Source organism: Talpa occidentalis, unplaced genomic scaffold (genome assembly GCF_014898055.3).
Source record: "Talpa occidentalis isolate TD23 unplaced genomic scaffold, MPIMG_talOcc4v2.1 talOcc4.7, whole genome shotgun sequence".
Classification (NCBI taxonomy): Eukaryota; Metazoa; Chordata; class Mammalia; order Eulipotyphla; family Talpidae; genus Talpa; species Talpa occidentalis.
In genome coordinates this window covers 63,720,721-63,747,221 of record NW_023605083.1, presented here as the reverse complement: position 1 = coordinate 63,747,221, position 26,501 = coordinate 63,720,721, and the positions used below count along the sequence as shown (strand labels likewise).

The window sequence follows — 26,501 nt, the reverse complement described above, 5'->3', positions numbered from 1 at the left end:
AACGGGGATGAAGGCTCACAGAACAGGTAACACATCAATACAGCTACTTTCAAAGTAAATATGCAAGCCTTTTGGGCTGGGGTTAGGCTTCAGGTGTTCCCACTAGGGGCATCTTAAGCACAGATTGCACACTAGTGAAAATTTCTACATATTTAGTGATTTTTCTTATGTACAAAAGAAAAACGCTTCTGGGATTTGCGAATGTGGACACGCAACCCAAGACAGCTTGGAATATTTTAAAGAGGTATATGTATATAATGTTATAAAACCAGTGTTACTTCAATAAAAACGTATTTTTTAAAAAGGAAATATGAACGCGAACCCAGAAAATAAAGACGCCTCCAAGTCTCGGCGGCAGCTGGGCCTCAGTCACAGTCGAAGTGGATTTACAGCGTCCCAGGACCTGGGGCACCGGTGCCTGTTCTCCTCCTGCCTTTTCTCCTGCGGGCAAAGCTGCCTGCACGGTGCTAGGGGCCCGGTTAGGTTAAATAGGGCCCCTCCCCTATTTAGCCAATTCCACAGAGCACGTCACTACGCCCCGCCCCTGCCCCGCCCACTTAGCCCCGCCCCAAGAGCGCAGCCTGCATCTCCCATGAGCCTCTTGGGCTGCCACTCTTGGACAGGGAAGTGGTGTCCGCATTGAGGTGGCAATTAAAGCACGAATCGCGGTGGGCACCGGCCCCGGGTCCAGGCTGGGGGCGGGACTTCCGCTCTTCGGCTGTACATCAATCAGGAGGCGGAAGCGCGGCGGGGGCGGGAAGGTTGTAGAGCTGCACGTTGGGTTGGGTTTGCTGTTCTCTAAGTGGTCGCGCCCCCTTTGAGAGCGCGATCGGACGGCGAGGCGGTCCCGGGCGCTCTCGCGTCCCTGGTAAGTAGGACAGGCCGGTGCACTGGGGTGACGGCCCCTGGCCGGGCGCTGCCCTGCTGCCGCCGTCTTTGTTGCCACCGGCGCCGGCCTCCTCGCCTCCCCTGCCTCCCGGTGTTTCTCATCCCCTCCGCGCCTTCGCCTTGGCCGCAGCCCCCGCCCGGCCGGCCCTCCCCGCCGGCCCGCTGGGACGCTTCTGGGGCCCCGGTCCGGTGCTGTCACATTCCTGCATAGCCTGCCCCTTCTGCAGACGCCCCTCTGCCCTCCCGCTCCAGCCGGGCTGGCTCCCCCTGTGCTTCAGCTGCAGGGGACACCTCAAGACGTTTTGTCCAAAATCAATCTGGGCTTGCTAGCCTCTCCTTCCCGGGGCTCCCCCGAGGGCACCCCTCCTCGCGCTGGTAGGCTCATTTCCTCTCTGCTTCCGGAGCACTGTGGACGCCTTTTAAAGAGCGCGGTTTTTGAACCTTTTTTTTTTTTTTTTTTAAGGCTAGTTACTTGAAAGAGACTCTGTTTTCCCACCAGATTCTCTGTTCCTTGAGGGCAGGAGTCAGATCTTACTCATTTGGGATTGCCGCTTGCAGGCCTAATACAAAAGCACGAAGTTTGGAAACAGCCCAAACTATTGTTACTAGCTTTGAGACCTTGGCCACGAGCTTCTCATCTGTAACATTGAGATTAATTAACTAAGTTCAAACACCTTCCTGCAGTCTATGGTGCAGCGTGGGTGCACGATAAAGATCAGACTCGTTTTCCTGTTTAGCTTTCAGTGTATCCAGTAGTTGCTGAGTATGTTTTTTCAGTGAATTGAGAGGCACTACAGATGAGTGGGTTTTCTTCCTAGCCGTGTGCTTGTATTGATGTTATCGGTTGGTGGATACATTTCATAGTATCTGGTAAATACAACCTAATGATGTTTGTTAAAGACTGTAATGCTAAATGCGATATTAACAGCTGCAAGTATAAACAGCCTTCATGCTCTAATTAAAAACTTGGGGCACCCGCAGAGTTTAAATTTGTTATTTAAGTCTGGGCTTTTCAGAGATATGCTTCTGAAGAGATAAACTGCAAACGTTTCCTTGTAGGGAAGCTAGATTTTAATTTGTTATTAAAGAATGGTGCGTTTTATATGTGCATACACCTTTTTTACAGGCGATTGCAAAGCGCTGACCAATTACCACTGAACACAGTTGAAACAGAAAATAGGAAAATGGCAGCAAACTCTTCAGGACAAGGTAATACATGCTGGAGGTTCTTATATTGCTAGTAACTTTTGTCCCATATAGTAAACATATTTTTCCCTTGTCCTCTAGTAAAAGCATTTTTAAAGAGAAAATTTAGCATAGGCCAGTTACTGTAGCCAGTATGAAAAAGAAATAGCAAAATAAAACCCTATATTTGAAGCACATCCAGCATTGTGTTAACGATGTCTTGTCCTTAATAGGTACTAATCCTGTGTTTTAACCTGTGTTAAGGTTATTCACATTCTAAACATTATATTTTTCTCCAGTGTCTGTGTTCTCTTGCTCTTTTACTTGAGGTCAGAACCACTTTTTAAAGAATAGTTTCATCAGGCAATTCTCGGGCCTTTTCAATGTTCCTAAAAACCTTTATACAGATTTCACCTTTGTTAAGAACTCTCTACAGCAAATCAACTAGATATATCTTAAGAGTTTTTACTTAAAAGTGAGTTTTGTGGGCCTCCCTGGTGGCGCAGCAGTTGAGCGCTAGGCTGCGAAGCTGCCCGCAGCCTTTGCAGTGCCCGTTAGATCCCTGGCCGCTGCTAGAGGGTCGCACATGGCGCACAGACCTCTCCTGCCGCCCGCTGCACCCCTCAGCAGTGTACTTCGGTCCTTCTGCCTGCTCTGCTCCCCGCTCTGGCTCTGGTGAATTCTCTCATCCTCCCGCACTTCTGACTGTACCCAGTGCTTATATAAATAAATAAATCAATCTTGTGTGTTTGTGTGTGTGGGGGGTACCCTCTCCGGCGGCCGGGGAACAAACCGGCACTGAAGAGGCTGCGGGCAGCCTCGCAGCTCAGCGCTCAACCGCAGCCCAGCGCTCAACAGCTGTGCCACCAGGGGAGGCCCAATAAATAAATCTTTTTTTTTTTTTTTTTAAAGTGAGTTTTGTGAAAGTAAAATTTCATCTCCGTAAAGATTCAAATTCCAAAGTCTTTGTCTCCTTTCCATAAAAAGTCTGAACTCGTTTGACCCATCACATTTTTGTATCACTCATCTCCCTTCTGATTAGTCCTGACTTTTCTTTTAAACCTTAGTTTTGTCTTCTCTTAAATTTCATTTAAGTGGAGTCATGAAACTTGGGGTGTCTTCTTTCACTCACTGTACTGAGACCATGTGATGCTGTGTTTCAGTAGTCTATTCCTTTTTATTGCAGAATAGTGTTCATGTGAATTTTCCACAATTTGTTCATTCATACTTCTGTTTGGGGACTCTGGGATTAGCCTCATTTGGGGCTGTTTTGAATAAAGCTGGTGTGAGCATTTGTTTATAATTAAATGTTTTGGCAGATGAATGTTTATCTTTCTGTTGGAAAATGTAAAGGGATGGAGCAGCTGAGTGTATGAAAAAAAGGCCCAACCTTTTTCCAAAGTGGTTGCACCATTTCATGTTCTCTCTAGAAATGAATGAACATTTGTCAGTCTTTTTAATTTTAGCCATTTTGGAGGGTATGAAATGACATCTCATTGTATTGTTGCATTTCTCTGAGGAAGAATGCTGAGCACTTTTAAAATTTATTTTTTGAGCATTTTCTAAAAATGTACTTAGTGGCAATTATAAATCTTCCATGGTGGAATACTTACTCAAATCTTTTGCTCATTTTTTAAAAATTGGGTTAATTTTATTAATTTGGGCTTTTTTTTTTTAGTCTGGATGTCTCTTGTCGCATAAATATTTTGCAAATATTTACTCCTCTTTCTTTTTTCACTTTCTCATTGCTATTGCTTGTTTCTGATGTGCAATGTGTTGTTTTTCCCAGAATACTTTTCAAGTTTTCTCTGTCTTTTTATTTTAGTAGTTTGGCTGTGATATATCTGGGGTGGTTTTCAGGTTTGTTGAGCTTTTTGTATCTGTAAATTGGTATCTTTTACCAAGTTTGGGACATTTTCATCAGTTACTCCTATTTTTTTGATCTGGACTTTCCTTTTCTTCAGAGATTGCAAGTACATATATTAGATACTTGATGTGAGATTCTTGATATTGTCACACAGATATCCAAGTTCTGCTTATTTTTCTTCAGTATTTTTACTATGATCTTCAGACTGAATAATTTCTAATGCTATAACTTTGTTTCATAATTGCTCTGCATATCCAATCTACTAATATTTCAGTCCAGCAAGCATTTTATTTCCATTGACAGCTGTAGAATTTCCATTTGAAATTAGTTGTTTTTCTCCTAAGATGCTCCTTTTACTTATTATGTATCTGTTTTTCCTTAAGTCCTTGAACATCTTATAATAGCAGATTTTTAAGTCCTTGACTGCTAATTGGATCATCTGGATCATCTTGAAGTTAGTTTCCTATTGACTGAATTTTTTTTTTTAGTATGGGTCACATTTTCCTTTTTCTTACTATAATTAGTGGTTTGTTATTGGATACTAAAAATCATGACTAATACATTATGAAGAATTTGGATTCTATTGTTTTTCTCTGAAATGTTATTTTTTCCCCCTAGCAGACAGCTTGGTTTACCTTAGACTTCAGACTCTTGTCTTCTTTGTGATGGGTATCACCTGCTTAGTCTTCTCAGTTTCTGACTACTACTTTATTACTGGGCTCCCCCCAGGCTGTGTGTGGACCAGGGAGTGCTTCAGGCAGAGGCCAGAAATTCCCAAATCTCATCAGTTGCAGTTTCTGCCTGATTTTGTCAGTGTAATGTCTTCAAATAATGAATTTTTAATACTTTGTCAGAATTTATAATTATATTCCCAGCAGGATTAGTTTAACCAAAAGTTGGAAGCCCACTGAACCTGCTTAGTATTAGTTGCACTTAGGACAAACTAAAGATTACATGAGTTTTACAGAAATGTAGAATTGTAAAATGCTAGCTATGGCGACAACTTTGCTGGCTGTTCTCTTCTCTCAAATAATCATGCGCGAGTTGTGTGCTCTGTGGACTAGTCACAAGTCATTATTTCCTTATGGTCTTTTATTTTCAGCAAATTATAAGGGCTCAGATGGAAAATAATTTGAACCAAAACAAAAATTAAGAGAAGTCTACTTTGGAAAGAAAAATCCCACAATGCGGTCTGAATGAAAATAGCACAAATAGTTGAGATTTACAATTTGTGGGTTGCTTTTTTTTAAGCAATTGCAATCCAATGTAACCTTTTTTAGTGTTGCTGTTGATTGACACATAGTCAAATTCACAACATCCCCTAATCTAAATAGAGGTAAATTTAAATTAGTCTTTTGGCTTTGTTGTTGTCACTGATTTTCTTAGTGTCATGGAGCTGCTGCTATTAGGCACCAGCAGGGGGAGTCCATATCATGTTCTCTAAATTCCCAGAATCTCCTTGAAATGGCTAAATTCTTATTTGTCAGTTGCATTTTACCCTCTGTATTAAATCATTTATGTACTGTTTCCACATACAGGAACTACTTAATATGGAGATTGAATGCCAAGTGCCATAATTGTCTTAAATACTAAGTGAAAGAAGTATGACTTAAATTCTGTTTTGAAATTTGTGCAGTGCAATTTATTATTTCTCTGTTCTAGGGTATAGTAATCCATTGTGTTCACTAAGCCCTCTTTCAGAATTAGCTGCTAAATTTGTTTTATTAAGTTCTTGGCAAACAGTCACTGAAATCAACCATTGTAGTGTGGAACATTTGGTAGTTTTTCAAGAATTATTTGATTGATGAAAAATAAAATATTGAGAATTTTAATATGTAGAGGCAGATTGTCAAACTGGAGGTTAGCCAAGGTGCTGTTCCTATGTAAAGAGTCTTTCATCATTAGTAAATGTCAAAGTCCTATGTGGCAGTTGGAGTGGTCCAGCCTGATTTCTATATTTATCCCAAGATGTTTACAATAATTATAATCCCTGTATCAACTGGTGGAACTATTGATGTGGGACCACTCTGGATGTTCTTAGCTGTGATTTCCTGGTGTTTTGCATAGGAATGGGGCGGCATAGCTCCTGGGAAATGACTTGCTTGATCTGCGGACCCCAATGTAAGTTGTAACCTAAACCATCAATAAGTCCAGAAGGAAAGCAAGTTTATTTTTTAAGATTGTACTAAGGTATGTACCTCATAATTAAGAGTTTGTCCCAGTGGTACATAAAAATCTTAAAATTCTTGTATCTGCACCTGTTTAAAGATGAGGTTATGGATGCGAAGACAAAATTTGAAGTTGGTTTTAAATATTTTTTTCTAATTTTTATTTTATTCTTGTACGTGTGTCCTTTTTAAAGTTACCAACTTATGGTTCCTTTTTCAATGATTCTGATTTAATTAATCTGTAATGTGGCTTGGATTTTATAATCCATCTGCCCATAATATTTTTTATAAAAGAGAAATTAAGAAATCTCACTCCAGTACATTTTTTTAAAAGAATAAGAGGCCTTTTCTCTTTTTGATTCCTACTTAATGGGCAATTGTTAATATTCTAAGGATAATCATTACTTAAAACATTGTCAAATTAAATCAACTTAGAGAGCTCTTTCCATTGGAAATTTCCATTTTGTAATATTTCACAAGTCATAGTCTATAGAAATTGCTTTGTAGCGCATTGTTTGTTCATGAATTTCACATCACTATTAGGAAAGTATAGCATGCATTTCTCCCCTTTCTCCGCCCCCCACATGTCTTATACCTCTTTGACCATACTCACCCTCTCTTAACCTCAGAAACCTCATTTCATTTATTAGTGTCTACTAGTTTGGTTTTTTTAAAAAGATTTATTTATTCATGCATACAAGAAGGTACAGACCAGAGGTGTGGGGGTGAGGGGATTCACCAGAGACAGAATGGGGAACAGAAAAGGCAGATTGACTGAAGTACACTGCTGAGGGGAGCAGTGGGCAGGTGAGTCAGGAGGGGTCTGCTGAGCCATGTGGGCACCCCCCTGGGTGTGCTGCAGTGGCTGCGGCTGTGGAGAGCTTCATAGGTTGCATCTTAACCCCTTGCACCACCAGGGAGGCCCAGTGTCTTACGAGTTTTTGTAAGTATTTTGCCTTGTCAAATTGCTGTGTAAATGTCCAATATTTCTTGTCATTCTGACTTCCTTTACTACACATAATTACCTTGAACTCCTTCCCTTTTGTGGTCAACGGCAACATTTCATCTTTCCTTATTCCTGAATGGTATTCTTTTGTGTGGATATACTGTATCTTTTGCTTCACTCCTCTGTCAGTTGTGGCTTAGGTTGTTCCCAGGTGCTAGCTGTTGCAAATAATCCTGAAGTAAACATTGTAGATCATAATATTCTTGGCTGTGGTAATTTCATGTTCTTTGGATAGATGCCCGCAAGAGGGATTGCTGGGATATGTGGCTTTAATTTTTTTTTTTTTTAATAAACCCAGATCACTTTCCAAAATGGCTGCACCAGTTTATAGTCCCACCAATAGTGTAATAGGGCTCCTCTTTCTCTGCAGCCTTTCCTGCACCTCTTGTTAGAGGTCTTTGTTAAAACATGCCATTTTCACTGGTGTGAGATGCTATCTCATTGTGATTTTGATCTGTATCTTTCTTATTAAAAGCAATGACCAACGTGTTCCCATGTATCTGTTGGCTCTCTGGATAGCCTCTTTGGTGATTTGTCTGTTCATATCTGCCTCTTTGTTAATTGGGTGGTTTTTTTAAATTAAATTTATAAGGTGTTTCTGTCTTGGATATTAAACCATTGTCGGTTGTGTAATGTGTGAATATTTTCTGTCATACCATAGGATATTCATTTTAATCTAGTTATATTTCTTTTACTGTGCAAAAGCTTTTTAATTTGAGGTAATCCCCAGTTGTTTATTGTTGCTTTTATTTACCTTGCTGTAGGAGTTCTTACCTCCATTGGTCATGTATAGTAAGGTGATTTTCTCAACATTAAGTAGTAACTAATAGTATTGAGAAGGAAATCCAAATTGATTCTGTTATCTCTTACTGCAGGTTAGCTGGGGGACTAGAGCATTCTAAGTGTAGCATCTAAGAATATTGGAAGCTCTAGACTTAATCTTTGTATCTCTTCTATATTTGTTATAAGCAGAAAATCCTTACAGGGAAATGGGTCTATAAGTTTATCTGTAAGAGGAAAAGAAAGTGAGTGAGGAGGAAAGATTGATAAAAGCAGAAAATATTTCATCATGTTAATTACCAGTCCTGAAGATGAGAAACCTCAATGGATAGAAAAGGTGGCATCTAGCTTAAAAGTGGTAAATCCTTGGGGTCTGAGTGAGAAAGAACTTGAACACAGGGAGATTACCTGAGCAAATGTATGGCTTATGCCTTTCCTTTGCCATGTATTTTCAGTATATTCCAGGTGCTAGGAGTTTAATTATTTTTTATGTTGAATTATTTTTTATCTCTAATTATTTATTATCTTCACAATGTAGGAAATGTTTGCTATTGACTAAACACCTAGAAGACTAATTACTGGTATTAATCAATTTATGTTTTTTTGTTTTGTTTTTGAAGTGTTCCTTTCTATTTTACAGAGGTAATAGTGGTTTACAAGACTGTATAGTTTCAGGTGTTAAGCTTTTTACCTCAATGACTGTATTTCACACATACCAAGTACCCAATCACCATCCACTGCCAATCACTGACCCCCCTGAACCTGGGTGACTTCATGCCCACGACTCAAGGGGTTGTGTGGTCATCTGTTTTCCCCCTGGAGGTTCTTAGAGGTTCTGCTTTCATCATCTTAACAACTGTGCGGAAGCACAGTTTAGTTAACCCTGGGAACCTGTGGAGCAGAGACAGGCAGTCTCTCATGTAATATCCAGATGCCTGCACCCGCATGGGTACCCCAAGTGAGACCAGTTGAAGAATCACCCAGCTGAACACAACCCATAGAATAATGCATAAATAAAATAAGTTCTGCTTTAAACCAGTAAGTCTTTGGATGGTTTGTTATGCAGCTATAGGTAGTTGGTACACATCTTATTTCTCTAGCCTGATCTTTTTGTTTCTTAGTATTCTGTTTTCCAGCCTCTCTTGAACATTTTCTCTTGTCTAATCTATTTTCAAAATTGCAGCTAAACTGATCTTTTCAAAGGGGGAAAAGTTACTTTGTCCCCCACTCCTGGTTAACAAAATAATTCACTAATTACTCTTCCTTTGGATTTCAGCTCAATCATTACTTCCTATGGAAACCTTCTATGATACAGTCTACTCCCAGCCTAGGTCAAGTTTATTCAATATTGATTCCTATAAATGCTTGTAAAGTTTCTTTACTGCATTGTACTCACTGAAGGTCTAGGTGTGCATTCCTTTTTTTATTTTAAAGATTTATTTGTGCATGCAAGAGCTGGGGTACAGGCCAGAGGTGTGGGGGGTGAGAGGATTCACCAGAGACAAAGTGGGGAACAGAACAGGCAGAATGACCAAAGTATACTGCTGAGAGGAGCAGCAGGTGAGCCAGGAGAGCTGCACCATGTGGGTAGCTCCCTGGCCGGCTGGGGATCAAACTTATGCTGCAGAGGCTGCAGACGGCTTCATAGGTTGCGTCTCAACCCCTTGCACCACCAGGGAGGCCCCTAGGTATGCATTCTTCATGTGAATATTTGACTGATTTCTATCTTCACCGGACTGTTTGAGAACCATGAGATTTGGCATCATGTTTTCGCTCATCAGTGTATCCTAAGGACCTCCCTCAGCGCCTAGATGTGATGGATGCGCAGTAACTACATGGTGAATCAATAAATAATTTAAAACATGTTGAGCTAATACTGCTACATTGACTTTAATACTGAACAGGTGTCTGTGATACTCTAGGGTGTTTTTTTCCCCAGTAAAAATGCATTTAATCGTTTAAATATCATAGAGCCCTTTTTTAATAGAAAGTGAATTTCAATTCTTAGATTTTAAATGCAAATCTGATGCAATGCTAGTTATTTGAGAGTTTAGTGTCAAAGAATTGTGTGGGAGTTAAATGTTTCTATGAATGAATGTGGAAATGAGACTATGAGATTGTGAATGGAAATAGGGTTATAGTTCTAAAAATGGAAATATTTTTAGACTGTACTGCTTTATTCTAAGATCATTTTATTAGGAAATTTACAAAGGAATATTAAGTAGTTCCTACTGAATATGAGGTAATATATTAAGTATCTCCAACATCCTTATGCTTCTAAGAATGCAGAAGGCATATTAAACTATGGCAAGAAACTGTATATTAAAAAAAACTTAATGTAATGAGTTTAATAAAATGCTTAGTTAAATGTTATATGTTGATGTTCTAGTCAGAGTAAGTTTGTATAAACCCAAAAAGATAGAGAATCTTACTCTTCTTAATTACTTCACATGGCAGATAGACTACCTAGTATGTGCCTTCAGATTTGAAATAAGCTATAAGAGACAGGTGTCACCCCATCTTTATGAAGGAAGAGGATGGCTATGAGCAACCCCCATTTAATGATCACTGGTTTAACTATTTTAAACAAATTTTTTAATGTCTATGGGGAATTTGTGCATGGGGAAAAAATCACTGTTCAAAATTAATGCTCAGTTTAATAAAGCTACTGATCTAATAAATTGTGTTCTAAAATAAAAATATTAAACATTTAGGAATTAATTTCAGGTTTAGTTAATTCTCTTTAAAACAGTTTAAATTATAATTAATATGATGCTTTAATATAGCATACTACACTTAATTGAACCTAAACTACTCTCTATGTACTTAGGGTTTTGTTTTGTTTTTAACGTCTCCTCCTAGGGTTATAAGAATCGTCCCAGATTCTTATTTCTGTACTTTCCCAGCAATATACTTTTCTTCTTCTCCCTGGGATTATGGTAATCTTTATCATTAGTAAGTCAAAGGTAAAATTTCAGAATAAAATACAGGTTTAGGGATATTGATGAATTTGATTCTTAGCCAAATCACAAGATTTGGTTATGTTTTTAAAAATGATATAAAAGTTGTGTTGGTGTGCGCAGGGTCCCTTCTATAATTCAATTTTACTTGCTATGTTTTGGGATCTTTTTTAAACATGTGCCTTCTCATAAACTTTAGTTTCTTGCAACTTAGAATTTTTCCTTGAATGAATCCTTTTTTAAAAATGTTATTAGTGTTCATAAGTGTTGTCATTATAAATTGTTATTTTTTTGGTAGGATTATCAGAGGAATTCCAGATTTTTTGTGTTCCAAGACATTAGAGGTCGGATCTGTACAGTCAGCTTTCTGTAGGATCTTTCCCTGATTGATCTAGTTGGAACTCACTGTTACTACTTAGTATTGTGTGTGATTATGAGTGCTCATCAACCACTGGATCTCATTGTAAATGGTGTGTATATTTGATGACCTGTATTGATTTGGTTCTTCCTTTCTTAGTACTTAAACTGCTTTTTCTGGAATCATTTGACTGAGCCACAGTTCATTCTATGCCTTCCTCTTATTACCTAAACAAGAAACATACAGGCATACTTGATAAACAGACACAGACTTAATAGGAGAAACAAAGACACCTGAATGGTAACACTAACCTTATTAACTAACATAGTTATTATTTTCACCCTTCGTTACAATTTTTTTTTTTTTAACATTTATTTATTTATACAAGAACCAGGGTACAGGCCAGATGCGTGGGAGGGTGAGAGGAGTCACCAGAGACAGAGTCGGGAACAGAACAAGCAGAATGAGGAAATACACTGCTGAGGGGAGCAGTGTGCACGACAGGAGAGGTCTGCTGTGCCATGTGGGACCCTTGCCGGCCAGCCGGCAGGGATCAAACCCGCGCTGCAGAGGCTCCAGACAGCTTCACAGCGCTGTGCTCAACCAACCACCTGCGCCACCAGGGGAGGCCCATTTTTACACTTATCTTTTTATGTACTTTAACTTTCCATTTTGTGTTTTATGAATTCACGACATCATAGATTCAATTTGTTCCTTTTAACTATTATTCTATTTTTAATGTTCTGTTGTGACAGCCTGGCTAACCTCACATTGGGCCTTTTGTTCTTTTAACTCTACCCTGGACCTTTTTAAAAAAATCTTGTTCTCAGACAAGATATTCTAGATCCATCTTGTTTTTTTTTCCTTCCCTGTTCTAATAATCTAGAACTCTGATTACTTTTAATGGAGGACAGTGTCTGAAACCAAAATTTGTTCCATGTGGAGTTGGGGAAAGAAAGGAAGAAGGCATCACTGCTTGCACTACAGTAACAGAACAAGGAGATGCGTTTTTTATTTTAAGGGCATATGTTAATGAGGTAGTACAGTATAACTTTACCATTACTACATCTTTTTGAGTTCTACCAGTTTTCTTCATTACATGGTTTCACTGCCCACTAACACTGTCTGTTGCATTGACTTGTCTTTTACATGACACTCCCTGTGCCAAGAAGGCTTCCGTACCTTTTGGTTACTTAGCAAACATATTAGCAAATAATTTTATTTAAACCTTAACCCAGCTCTGAACTATTAAACAGAACCAGTGGGATTGAATGGTTTTATACACCTAAAATATTTTTAGCAGACTCAGTTTTCTTTCATTAAATAAACAACTTACAGATGATATTCAGTCCAACCACTCTAACATAAGCAGCTTGGCGTTTTATTTGAAAATCACTTCCTGAATTAAATGTATATCATATTCTTTAATGTTCATCTACTTTTAGTACTTTTGAAAATTACTCTTTGAATTTTTAATAATCTTTAAATTCTCACCTTATTTACAGAGGCTCTAAAATTTTTGTGTGAACAAATTAGTCTCAAAGGAATCTGATATTTCTATAAACAGGTTAGTACCGGCTAGTGTGGAGACTGATTTTGATCAATACATAATTTTAGCTACTATCACAACTTAAAATTTACTTTTCAAGAATTTTCTATTTTATGTTTATAGTATCTCTAAATCTCTAAAGAGATGGAAATAAATAATTGCCTTCTAAGAATGCATTATTAACACCTCTTCTGAGAAAAGGGAAAAATTCTTGCCTGACAGTGGAAATGTCACTTGTGGTGTAACTTGCCTCTAACTTAATGCAACTTCCTGTAGACACATGGGAGTACAGTTTTCCCTTGAAAAGAACTCTGTAAAGCTCTTCACTTTATACTCACTTGTGGATTCCTTGACACATTCAGTATACTTATCTTTCCATAATTATCTTTGATTTGAACTATGTAACGTTTAGGGAAATTTCTATTGTATAAAATCAGTAATACCCAAATTTGTACATTCCATCTGATCTATGATAATAGATTACTTATACTGATTTGTTTTTTTCTGAATAGCAGGTTTAGCATAAGGTATTAAATACATTGAGATATATAGCTCTTCTAAAGAATATTGATAATAGAAACTATATTAATATTTTAAAGTGTATGGTTACTGATTTTCATATTTGATTTCCATGGTAATATGTAGTTAGCTACCTGTGCTGATTTTCTTTCTTTTTTTTTTTTTAAGATTTATTTATTTATCTATGCATACAAGAACTGGGGGTAGGGCAGAGGTGTAAGGGGTGAGAGGATTCACCAGACAACAGTGGGGAGCAGAACAGGCAGATCTACACAAATACACTGCTGAGGGGTCAGTGAGCGAGAGAGGAGAGGTCTGCTGCACCCTATTGGCTTGCTCCCTAGCTGGGGATCAAACTCATGCCACAGTGGCTAGCTGGTGATAGTTTGATAGAGTTGAGAATTAACCCCTGAGCCACCAGGGAGGCCTACCTATGCTGATTTTCAAACATGCATGAAATTATTTTCCTTTTTCTTTTTATAAAAAAAAGATTTATTTATTTATTTATGCATACAAGAACTGGGTGTAAGCCAGAGTTGAGGGGGGGTGAGAGGATTCACCAGAGAGTAGGGAGCAGTACAGGCAGATCTACTGAAATACAATGCTGAGGGGAGCAGTGGTCAAGGCAGGATAGGGCTGCTGCGCCATGTGGGTTGCTCCCTGGCTGGCTGGGGATCCAACTTGTGCTGCAGTGGCTAGCAATAGCTTGATAGCACTGTCTTTAACCCCTGCGCTACCAGGGAGGCCTGAAATTCTTTTTAGATGAGGCTGTTCCAAGAACAGACACATGGGCCAATGGAAACGAATAGAAAATCCAGAAATAAATTCACAGATTTATGGTCAACTAATCTTTGACAAAGGAGCAAAGAATATGCATTGGAACAAAGAAAGTTTGTTCAATAAATGGTGCTGGGAAAACTGGGTAGCTACATGCAAAAGAATGAAGCTTGACTACTACCTCACACCATGCATAAAAACCAACTCAAAATGGATTAAAGAACTAGACATAAGACATGAAACCATAAAATATAATAGATGGAAATATAGGCAAAACACTATAGGAGATGCACCTCAAAGACATCTTTACAGACACATCACCCAAAGCAGTGATAGTGAAGGCAAAGACAAACAACTGGGACTACATCAAATTAAAGAGCTTCTGCACAGCAAAAGAGACAATAACCAAAACAAAGAGAAACCCCACCGACTGGGAGAAAATTTTTGCATACAACACTAATGAGAGTCAACAACAACAAAGAAAATAATCCAGTCAAAAAATGGGCAGAAGAGCTAAAAAGAAACTTATCCAAAGAGGAAATGCAAATGGCCAATAGGCATATGAAAAAATGTTCAACATCACCTGTAATCAGGGAAATGCAAATCAAAACTACAATGAGATACCATCTTACACCAGTGAGAATGGCACATATTAAAAAAACTAGCAACAACAAATGTTGGCAAGGTTGTGAAGAAAAAGGAACTCTCCTGCACTGCTGGTGGGAGTGCAAACTGGTCCAACCACTATGGAGAGCTGTGTGGAGATTCCTCAACCTGCTAAAGAGAGAGCTTCCATATGATCCAGCAATTCCACTCCTAGGTATATACCCAAATGACACAGAAACATTAATTCAAAAGGGCACCTGCACCCCTATGTTTATAGCAGCACTATTTACAATAGTTAAGCTTTGGAAACAACCCACATGCCCAAAAATAGATGACTGGATCAAGAAGATATGGTACATATACACAATGGAATATTACTCAGCAATCAAAAAAGATAAACATATGCAGTTTGCAGCAACATGGATGGAGCTAGAAGGGATCATGCTCAGCAAAATAAGTCAGAAAGAAAAAGAAAAACACCAGATGGTCTCACTCACAGCAGGAATTTAGAAAACCTAAATAAGGGACCAGGAAAAAGACTAATCAATACAAAGTAAAAATCAAAATCAACAAGCAACTATGGGCCAGAGACGCACTGTGCGGTGGGGAACTTGGGACGGTGGCTGGGAGAGGAAGGATTAGGGTCAAAATAAGGGGGGAATATAACCAAAATGAAAATGCATACATTGTGCAAAAATGAAAAATGTAAGAATTATATAAAATAAAATATTAAAAATAAATAGGGCTGTTCCTTCTTGACCTAAGCAAGAAAGATATGTATGATTACAAAATATATGAAATTGTGGTTTTTGTAGGCGGACTGGTCATATATAGATAATAAGCTTAATACATACAAGTTCTCTTAAAGTGGTTGTGTTTACATAGTATTACTAATTGTATAAATATGAGTTAGTACTTGTGGTATATGATGGTAATTCTGATTCTAGGTCTCCAAATCCATTAGAAATTTAATGGTTGGAAGTATTTGTTTATGGCTTATATTTGTATAGTACTGAATTTTTAAGTCCCTTTGGTAGATTGCCTTGATAAAATGGAAAAGAAGTTGTTCCTCAGTTGCTTGGTGGTAGTTGAAGTAAAGGTCTAAAGTTGTGATTTGCAAACGATGCACCATAATGCCTTAGGATACCATGAAGAAACCTAGAGGCCCAATCCAAAATTAATTTCTTTTTTTTTGGGGGGGGTCATCAGAAATAGATTTATAATATAAGGGTCCATATCAATACCCATTCATACGTAAAATACACAGATTTTCAAGTAACTATTACATAAATTTAATGCATGATTGTCTTGAATATTCAGGCCCCAGAACACCCAGGACTATGTATAAAATCAGTATTCTTAAGTGATAGATTCTTTATTTCTTTTTACATATGTTTTCATTAATAGTTTGGTTATATTTCACATACAGGTAAGGCGTTTGACTATTTTTCTGTCCATTGCATAGTATTAAGGAAAACATTTTTATTCAGCTTTGATATTAAATAGTTCCAAAATTAAGTTCTTGAGGTAAACAATACTTGTCATTCATTGGGCACATGTGAATTAGTTTGAGGTAGTTTACAGTTTCACTGATATGCTATATTCCTTTCAATGATATCACATTTTGTGAAGTTGAGACGTTGACTATTATGTTGATTTAAAACAGCAACAACACTGTGTGACACTAGAACAGGGAATGAGGATGGTGGTGTCTGAACTGACTCCAGAGTTTGAAAAGTTAGACAGTGCCCAGGGACACATACCTTATTAGTATGCTGTTGTGGTTATTTAGAGATGAAATTAAATATTTTCGATTTGAATTCTTTTTAAAAACAACTGCAAGCTGTTAGGACTACTTAATAAACAGAATCATTAGATACTTCTGTTGGCCTGAGAGTACCATGCAAAAACTACTGAAATATTAAGGGCTTTGTGAACAGAGAAAGTTTGGAAACCTCTGGTTTGCAGTAATTAGACTGCCAAGTCAGAATCCACATCACTAACCAATTTTCTGATACCAAGTGAAAAGGGATGATCAACTTACATTTTTAATGGACTCATCCTAAGAGATCTTGGACCTTTTTTTGAGGCACAAATGAGTCCTCTTTGGGTAGTTGGAGGAATGCTTACATCTTCCTGCCTAAAAAAGGCACCATCCCACCCCATCTTCATTCTTTCTTGTAGCTATTTCATCCCTTAGATCTGTTTTCAATCCTGAAATTTTTTCATTTGTTTTGTTCTAAACTAGGGATCCAAAACCAATGCCTCTAGGTGTAAAGAGGTCTGAGAGAGTCAGGGAACAAACACTGCTTAGTTGTGTATAATTGTTGCCAGTAGGGCACTCAGATGCTTGTTGCCAGATCTTACAATGTTTCAAGAGAAGCAGGAAGTCAGACCTTTTTATATACTCTCTCCTGTTTACATGTTGGCATTTAATTCATATTTTTCAAAGTAGTTGCATGCAACCTCTGGGCCAGGATTATGCAACATCTGGTCTAGATCTTCCATAAATGTGAAGCTTACACCCTAAGTATTAAGCCTGATACTAAGTATTTGATATTTGTATTCCCTGGCAGTTAGCTCTATTTCTTTTTTGTCTGTTTCAATTCCTAAACTTTTCCCTTGAAAAACTGCCATTTCTGAGTGAAAGAAGTTGAGAAAAATATACACTGTTTTGATCAGAGTAGTCTAATGCTTTCCCCGCCCCCACTAAAGAGGCACTCACAAAGAGGCCTAAAACGGAAAACGCAGTAAATCTTCACTCCCAGGAATTGAGCAGGATAGAGACTGGTCAAAAATTTTGTTAAACAAATGCTGTTATCTATACTTTGGTGATTAAAATTTAGAATTACATCTTTAAAGTCCTCAGTCAGTATTAACTTCAGCACTTACCCATGTATTGTATGTTGCTGAGAAGTAGGCAGTAGGAAATTGTAACCATTAGGGAAACTACAGTGAGTCCCTTATGTTCAAGAATTGGATTTTGTTTCTGGGTTTCTAGATGACCTAGATATATAAAAGTGCTAATATGTTCCTTATTTCTCTTCCCTTTTCCCTTTTTAGGTTTTCAAAACAAAAATAGAGTTGCAATCTTGGCAGAACTGGACAAAGAGAAAAGAAAGTTACTAATGCAGAACCAATCTTCAACAAATCATCCTGGAGCTAGGTATTGAAAAATAATGTGGGTTTTATATTCAGTGATATAAAAAATATCTTGGACAAAACAACCCAAACTGGTTGGCAAGGATTGGTTTCTTTGACATTGGATTTTTTTTTTATTAAAGATTTATTTATTTATGCATACAAGAACTGGGGTACAAGCCAGAGGTGTGGGGGGTGGGGTGAGAGAATTCACCAGAGACAGAGCAGGGAACAGAACAGGTAGATAGACTGAACATTGCTGAGGGGAGCAGTGGGTGAGTCAGGAGAGGTCTGCTGTGCCCTGTGGGTAGCTCCCTGGCTGGGGATCGAACTCTTGCTGCAGTGGCTGCAGATGGCTTCATAGGTTGCATCTTAACCCCTTGTGCCAACAGGGAGGCCTGACATTGGAATTTATATGTTGTTTTTTTTCTTAATTGGGGTTGAAGAAAATTAGACTTTTTCATTAACTTGATTTTAAATATTTTTATCAGAATATTTTTTCTTTTCCCATAGCCCACTTTCAAAAAAAAGAAAAGGGTTTTGTATGGTGTTTGTTCTTGAAATTATGACTAATGTTTCACTTTTTAAACATTCTGCAGAGTAGGTAAAATTTAGGTGATTTAATGATCTTAAATGTATTCAGTTTACTAATCTTTCCCTTCAGATACACTGTCTCATTCAGCTACAACCCTATCTTTTCCCCACCATTTACAGGAGTTGTCTACACTCATCTCTGCTTTCTTACCTTTTTTACTCCTCCACTCACCACAGTCTGACTTCAGGCCACACTCCCTTTCCCCTACCAAAGAATAGGTTCTTTCCTGGTTGACAGGTTTAACATCTTTGTAGCTAAATCTGGTGGACCAAAGTCCTTTTCTTGTTAGACATGTTAGCATTATTTGACACCACTAGTTACTTCCTCATTTTTTAAATACTTTATTTGGCGTCCATTCATTTACTGTTGTACAATCTTAACTTCTCTTGCAGATACTTCTCACTGCCTGTCTTTTGAGTGTCGATAGTCCTAGGAGTTGTGTTCTACACCCATTTTCCCAGGCTGCCCCTTTCCACTGGCCAGTTGCATCACCTTTCACAACCTGTTATTTATGTGCTGACAACTTTCCTTCTCTCTAACTAGCTGCTTAATATTCTTGGGCTGTTTTGTGTAAGCGAATGGTACAGATCTACTAGTTATCCACGTCAGAAACATGAACTTTAATTGTTTATTATTATTTCACTTCCACCTCCAAGTAGTTACCATTCTCTCATATTTATACTTTGAATGTGTCTGAAGTTTTCGTTGCTGCTGCTGCTGCCCTGGTCCTGGCCAGTCTCATTTTTTGCCTGTTCCTGTAACTGCTTCCTCACTCAATTTCCCATAGTCTTAAGTCCTCAGTAGTGTCAGTTAGGATGTTTTATTTTGGAAATAACAGAAAGCTAACAATTGGCATGAGCATTGGGATATATGTGAGGCAGGAATGTGATTCCGGAGTGGCTTACTACAGTGGCCCAAGAGTGACAGCACTTTCTGCCTTTCTCCAGGGGTCAGTAGGTCCCTAATGGTCAACATATGACTGCAGTAGTCTAAGTCACCACCTCCACATCAAGCCCCCACTAGAGGCAAAAGCCACAGAAGTTCCTTTCCTGTGTCCCTCTCTAAGAGTGAAGAAAATGTTCTCAGAAGCTTTCCAATAGACCTCCCATCTAGTCTAGTTGCCCAGAATTGTGTGACTTTCTCTTGCCTCAACCAGAAACCAGTGAGGAGAATGGCATTGTCTTTCATCAGTGTCCACTCTCTGGGTGCTGAGCCTGCCCTGTTCTGAAGCACAGGCCATCAATAACTGAACTAAGTTTGGGTTTCATTAGCAAGACCAATGAACAGTTACTGAGAAGGTGACCAGCACTGTCTGCCTTGGTGGTAGTGTAGATACTCCTCTGCTTATGACACTGTTTGGAAGTCTCTCTTAGTGTTCAGGTCTACATTTCTTAATTCACAAGGCTCCATATCCAGGCCTTCCTTGCCAGCCTTATCTTTTGCCAGCCCACTTCACCCAGTCCACCCATCCACTTCACCCATCCACTTGACCTCCAGCCCAGCCTACTCTGATTTCTTCAAACACATCAAGCTCTTTTGCTCTGGACCTTTTTGCATGCTATATTTTTTGCAAGCTCTATGGTTTGCATCATAAATGTTTGCATCATAAATGTTACTTTGTGTAGACCGATTACCTCAAATCTGTGAATGTCAGTTCACAGAATGCCATAAGTTATCAAAAGGAGATCACTTAAAGCCCCAGTAAATAACACAGGCTTTCTTCATAGAAATTAATTTAGGCATTGGGGAAAGGAAAAAGACTTACTCTGGAAGGCCTTTTTTTTCTTTTTTACCCCTATAAAGACTTTATCATGAAAAACGTGACTCATAAGTAACGAAATCTTTGCCTTATACAGCCAAGTAACTAAGGTTCCCATTTTAGCCTCTCACTCTCGAGACCCTCTCTTAATAAGGACTTCCGGGACCATGCAGAGCAACAGCATATCGCAGCCCAACAGAAGGCAGCTTTACAGGTGAGCAAAGCACAGCTGACACTCTCGTCCCATTGGAGATTTCCTGGGTTGGAAACCAGCACAGTGCCCATGTTGTATTTCAGTAGAACAATATCAATAAACGTGTTCCACGCATAATTGCAATGGTTTGTTGATGTTCAGTCGTGCCCAAAGGATTTGAAGGACCGATACAGCAGTAATGAAAGTATGCTTTATGGTGCTGATGCAATCGTGACTGATTCAGTGCTGTACGTGGCAAGGGGTTGCTCGTGCACAAAATGATTTAGATGTTAGAGTGGACAGAATGATCCTAAAAACTGAGCTGCCCAGTTTAGTAGTACATATCCCCCCATATTTGTCACACCATTAAATCGTTTGCTCATCTCACTGGTTTTTTATGGTTTGGATTCCTTTTAATGGTAAGCAGATCTGTTTTTGCAGAAAATACTTGAAGACTTTTACCATAGCAAAGTAATAATCAGTTTAAAAAAATACTGTTCTTCATAGTAATGGCCTTTTAATATTACATTGATCTTGGCTAATTTAACTAAGATTCCCAGAGATCTGGGACAAGATGACATTAGTACTTTTTCTTTTAAACCTTAGACTCTCAGAATTGGAAGGGACATTAAATACTAATTCACTTTAGACAACCTAAAAACAGCCTTCCTTTCCTTAGTGACAGAGGGAAGCCACTGGTGGTTTTCTGTTACTTACATGTCAACATTCTGTACAAAATGTTGGTATCTCAATCACCACTGACCAGCTGCCTTTACCCCTTCTCCTTCCAACTGCTGCTCTTTCAACTGTTTCTGATCCGGAGCAGAGCACTTAGGGACCTCTGTTGCTAGTTGTACCCACACCAAGGAACAAAGTAATTCATGTCTTCCACTCATTTATTGACTGAACAGACTCACAGGGGACAGAGTGGGATGATAAATGAGTACCTGGTGCAACTGGTTAATATAAATTCTTTATTGTCCGTCTCCTGTGTATTTAAACAAAATTAGCAGCATAAAAACTGATTTTTACAATAAATTTGGTCCCAAGAATAAGGGAAAGGATAAGTAATTTTTATGCCTTGTTTGAAGAATTAATAGCTTAATTGCCTTTTTTTTTTTTAACTCTTTCCCAGCATGCACATGCACATTCATCTGGATACTTCATAACTCAAGACTCAGCATTTGGGAATCTTATTCTCCCTGTTTTACCTCGCCTTGACCCAGAATGAAGAAAGTATTTGCAATGAAAGTGACTTTGTAATATCAAATGCCAAAGCTACTATCATTCAGTGCTATCCAGACTGTGACTTTCAGGATTTTGGTGAACTTTTATATTTTTTGCTTCTGTCAAAAGAAAGTTATGTGCAAGTCAAAGAAAAAAAAAGGAAAGTGAACAGGATGATGAGAGCTTTGGAAGCTGTGTTACCTGAGGACGTGCTCATGCTACCTGTGACAGACTTTTTTGCAATGCAGTTTGATTTCTAATCTTAATCAGACTCTGAATTAGATGGTCACATAATGTACCTGCAACCCCCATCTAGTTGTCTTACTATATCATGTCCACAGTAGACTTTCAAGAGCCATTTATAGTACTTAACTTTAAAGAATGAGGGTGCTTTATAAAAATGTGAACCAAGAGGCTTAAATAACATTCATATTTGCTGTTTATAGAACTGATATCAGTGTATCTTTTGAATTTATAGTTGACATATCATCCGGAAATATCCTTTAACTCATCATTGGTTCCTCTATTGTCAATTTTAAAGCCCAAGACTAAATTATCAATCTTAACATCATTTATAAACTCTACCACTATAAATGATGTGACTAAATGCTATTAAAAATGATGATAAAAAATGTGGTTTTCAAATTTATGCATGCTCTTATTTAGTATTACTACATGAATTGTGTGCCTGCATGGGTTTGACTGTTTTATCTGACTTAAAATGTATGCAAGTTGAGCCCCTTTTAAATTACTTTAAGGTGGAAGGAGTTTTAAGTAAGTTTCTCAACCTGACACATCTTTAATAGAATCTGAGATCCAAAATGCTTATTTAAGTATGCAATCCCCACTGCCTTACCCCAGGCCTACAGAATTTGAATCTCTACTTGAAAATAAAGTCTAAAAACTGTGGGTTGGAGAATTCAATATTCACATATTTATAAATTCACAGATTTGTAGATCCCTGGAACGTAGAGGTCATTTGCTAAAAAAAAAAAAAAAACCTACATTTTTAAACTTTTAATAGAATTGAATTATTTTATACTATATCACAGATAAAGCACTTTATATGACTACTTATAACTGAACTCATCTTGACCTTGAGTCCTTCCTCTCTGATGGTAAGGGGAAGTTTAAACTTAAAATCAGTTCCCAGTTTGGGTCAATATTTAATCAAAGTTCATCTCCCTTTCCAAAGAGTTCCTGCCTTCCTTTCTCCCTCCCTCCCTCCCTAAAATATTTGCACCAACCACACACTCCTATCTTACCCAAACTAATTAAAGCAGAAGTGGACAATTATAGGCATGGCTGTGCCGTGTAGTTTGAATATTTGGACTGATTTTCTTCATTTGGGGGAGGCTGTTGGCTGTCCTCACTGTGACAGTCACCTCCACTGCACAGGTGCACTTACTCCTGCTGTGGGGGTGCTGAGTTCTGGGGCCTCCAGCTCCTTTCCTGCCTCAGGTCCATCCCAGTATTCCTTGGCCCTCCTTATTGTGGCCCTCATTTTTTATGAATTAATTTGACCTACTGCCATGAATCTAAGTCTATCTACTGTACTAGGGAGGTAAGAAATTTGGATTTAGTTTTTATACTTTTGAAGCCTCTTCCTGATGTGACTTTTATAACCTAGGTAAAGAGATCTTTTTTCCAGTGGCATCTTTTCTAGTTTCTTAGCCTTTTAAATAGATGCTACCTAAATCCCACAGTGCGGGATAGTAAGCACATACCTTTCTTTGAGTCACCTGCAAATTCAATTTGATTCCATATATAAGTATTAATACTTTGTGCTTGGGGGCGGAATGATGAGTGCAGCCTGCTCTTTATAGATGTCTGTCAGTGGCGAGGAGCTGACTGAGGTGCAGCAGGAACCTTAGGTGAGGAAGCCAGAGGGAGGGAGCGGCACACAGAGGTGTTGGGAGCAGGCAGCAGTCTGAACAGGCCTGGGGTATTGCTGTGATTTTGCCTGGCTGGGAAGGGCAGAGCTGATCCAAGCAAAGGTCAGGATTTCCTAATCAAAGAGAAGTAGGAGCGAGGACAGTTGCAAGGACTGCAGTGGATAGTAGAAAGGGAGCAGTGGACTGAGAAGCCTTGAGGTGGGTGAATTTGGGTCACTTAACCTCTCTTTACATGACACCATCTCATCTGTAAAATAGTAATTGGATACTGTCTACTTTATAAAACGGTGCAGACATATTTTTCAAGTATCTAATAAAAGTTCATCTCCCTTTTCAAAGTTTCTTCTGGTCTCAACCTCTTACTGAATTGAGAAGCCAACTTAATGCTTCAGTAGTGTGCAGCCAGCACTTCCCGCCCTTGGAAAAGTTAAACACATCAGCATTTGTCTCATGCAGCAATAGAAGTTTTGTTTCTCAAATCCCTGTTTCTGTGTGAGAGTATTTTACTTGCTTTGCTTACTATTTGTTCCACAGATATTTAAGTTCTTTAAGGGCAAGGGTTTTGTTTCCCTCTCCTTTTGTCTTTGCTCATCACTGTATTCCACTTAGAATAGCATTTAGTATCTACTTAATGAAGAAATATTTAGTGAATATATACGACCTGGATCATGCTATAAAAGGTTTTAATGGTGTATCATGGCAAAAAGTTTTGAAAGCTACTGCTAAATAATACAGATAATAGTGCTTTGATTCTGGAATAAAAACCAAAAGGACTCAAATCACTTCAAATGCAGAAGTTTTCCCCTGCCCCCAACAGTCTCTGAGCTGTCTCATTAAGTTGTCTCAGTTCTTTGCTTCATCACTTTAGCAACAAAATGCAGCCTTTTATGAATTTCAAGGTCCACTGACTTGAGGGTGAGAACAGAAGACCAATCGAGAGAGCGTCAGTTCATTACTGCCTTTCAGCCCACTACCAGGACCCCATCAGCTCTAGCACCAGCCCCCTGCAACAGCATTACCCTCAACCTGTAACTGCGGGTTGCTTTCCTTACTCTGAATGCACAATGATTGGTACCAAGTAGATACATTTGTTTTTTCAATGAGCAAATAGGTAAAAGAGAATTTATCCTCAAGAATCTGACAGTCTGCAGTGGGCACACTTAGGGGGGGACAATGGTACACAGTTGGAAGCTGTAGGACCTTTCTGAACGGAAGCATAGTGATAAGTCAATTAGACCCTCATCAGCGCTTGGGAAGGGGAGCTTTTGAGGCACCAGAAGACTACTATTCTTGATTTCTAGTGCAAAGTCAGTATCAGGTGTGTTCAATTTACATCAACACCCCAACTCCAGTCCTGTTTAGCTCTGCGGTCTCATCTCAGTTTTTACACCCTTACCTCCAAATTCTCATCGTCTACCTTTTCTCTCCTATATCTCTACCCCCCTAGAGCCTTTTAGAGAAAAAAGACAGCATTCTCAGAGTATTCATTTCACCTTCATGGCAGTTCAGTGAGGCAGTGAAGTGGGTATTCTTAGTAATCTCAGCTTTGATTCTTCCTTTCCTCCTTCCCAGTGATGTTTAGATTTTCATTGGGTCCACCCCTCCCCCAGTACAGCCAGTGAGCTTCAAGGGAAGTGGACTCTGCCCCAGCAAAAGCAGTGGGTCTTACATGCGTCAACCCCATCAGGGTAATTCCTTTTGGCCACTGCCCGTCAGCACATGGTATTTCATAGACCACAGGAATTGGTTCAAGATTGAACGTATTATTCAAGTAAGACTCCAGGATATGTGTGTGTGTATGTGTGTGTGTCTATATACACACACATATGTATATATGAAACATATATAATAAATTGTGTATGTATACATATAATATATATTTTATATATATATTTTCATTCTTTGGAACGCAGGCCTGTCAAGCTTATGCCTCCACAAATCCACTGAGGTTTTCTTGTAAAATCACCAGTTATCTCCACTTGGCCAAATCCAATTGTAGCTTCATCCCTTGTCTTAATTGAATTCTCAGCAACATTTCCACAACCGATCACTCCCTCTTGAAATGCTCTCTGACCTTGTCTTCAGCAATGCTGCACTCGCCTGGTTTTCCTCCTACCTTATTGGCTGTTTCTCAGTCTCATTTGCCAGCTGCTCTGCAAATGCCAAGCATTGGAATACCCTAGGTTAGTCTTTCCATCTCTTTTCTAGCTGCAGTCATTCCCTGAGTGATGTTATTCAGTACCATGGTCTTAAGTAGTGACTGTCTTTGATTACTTTCAAGCTTGTATCGCCAACCTTGATGTCTGTTGTGATTATACTTCAAAGATGGCTGCCATCATATGCCACTGTTCTCATCAAAAGGTCCCTTGCATATGCGCTAGCCATGTGACTTGTTTGGACAAATAGGAAGTGACAGAAGATACACTACATCCGTTCAAACCTATCTTTTAAGAGAACTGACAGCTTCTGCTCTTGTTCTCTCTGGAGAAGCCATCCACTATATAAGTCAGACTCCCTGTAGCCATAAGCTGTGAGGACGCCTGAACATGGAATGGCCACATGGTGGAGCACTGAGCTGCCAGGCACAGTGAAGTCACCACGGACCTTCCTGCTCAACAGCTATTAGCTGAATGCAATCAAATGAATGACTCTAAATGATGCCACACACAACAGAATTGGCCAACTGAGCCCATTCAACCCATGGAATTGTAAGCAATAATAAACTGTTACTCTCTTAAACCTCTGAGTTTTGGGGTGGTTTGTCATGCAGCAAAAAGATAGCCAACACCCTTTATGTCCAAACACCCATCCATTGACAGCAAGACATCTCCACTTGGAAGTTCAATAGGCAACATGTCCAAAATCAGACCCTTGATATCTGAGCTTCTCAACATACTCCTCCCCCAGCATCTCGCTATATCTCAGTAAATGGCCATTTGCATAACCACAAACATAGGAGTCATTCTAGACTCAGTCCTATCAACTCTAGCCTGAATGCCAGGAATTCTTAACACTTCCACTGATACCA

General features: G+C 38.9%; 1 protein-coding gene across 1 annotated transcript; it reads left to right on the top strand.

Moving 5' to 3' along the window:
- Positions 1-726: 726 nt before the first annotated feature.
- Positions 727-25,308, top strand: INIP (INTS3 and NABP interacting protein). The gene is made up of 5 exons (XM_037493074.2): positions 727-868; positions 2,015-2,097; positions 17,727-17,829; positions 20,282-20,372; positions 21,487-25,308. The coding sequence occupies exons 2-5, from the start codon at positions 2,073-2,075 to the stop codon at positions 21,580-21,582; spliced, it is 315 nt and encodes a 104-aa protein (XP_037348971.1). The 5' UTR covers positions 727-868; positions 2,015-2,072; the 3' UTR covers positions 21,583-25,308.
- The last annotated feature ends 1,193 nt before the right edge of the window (positions 25,309-26,501 follow it).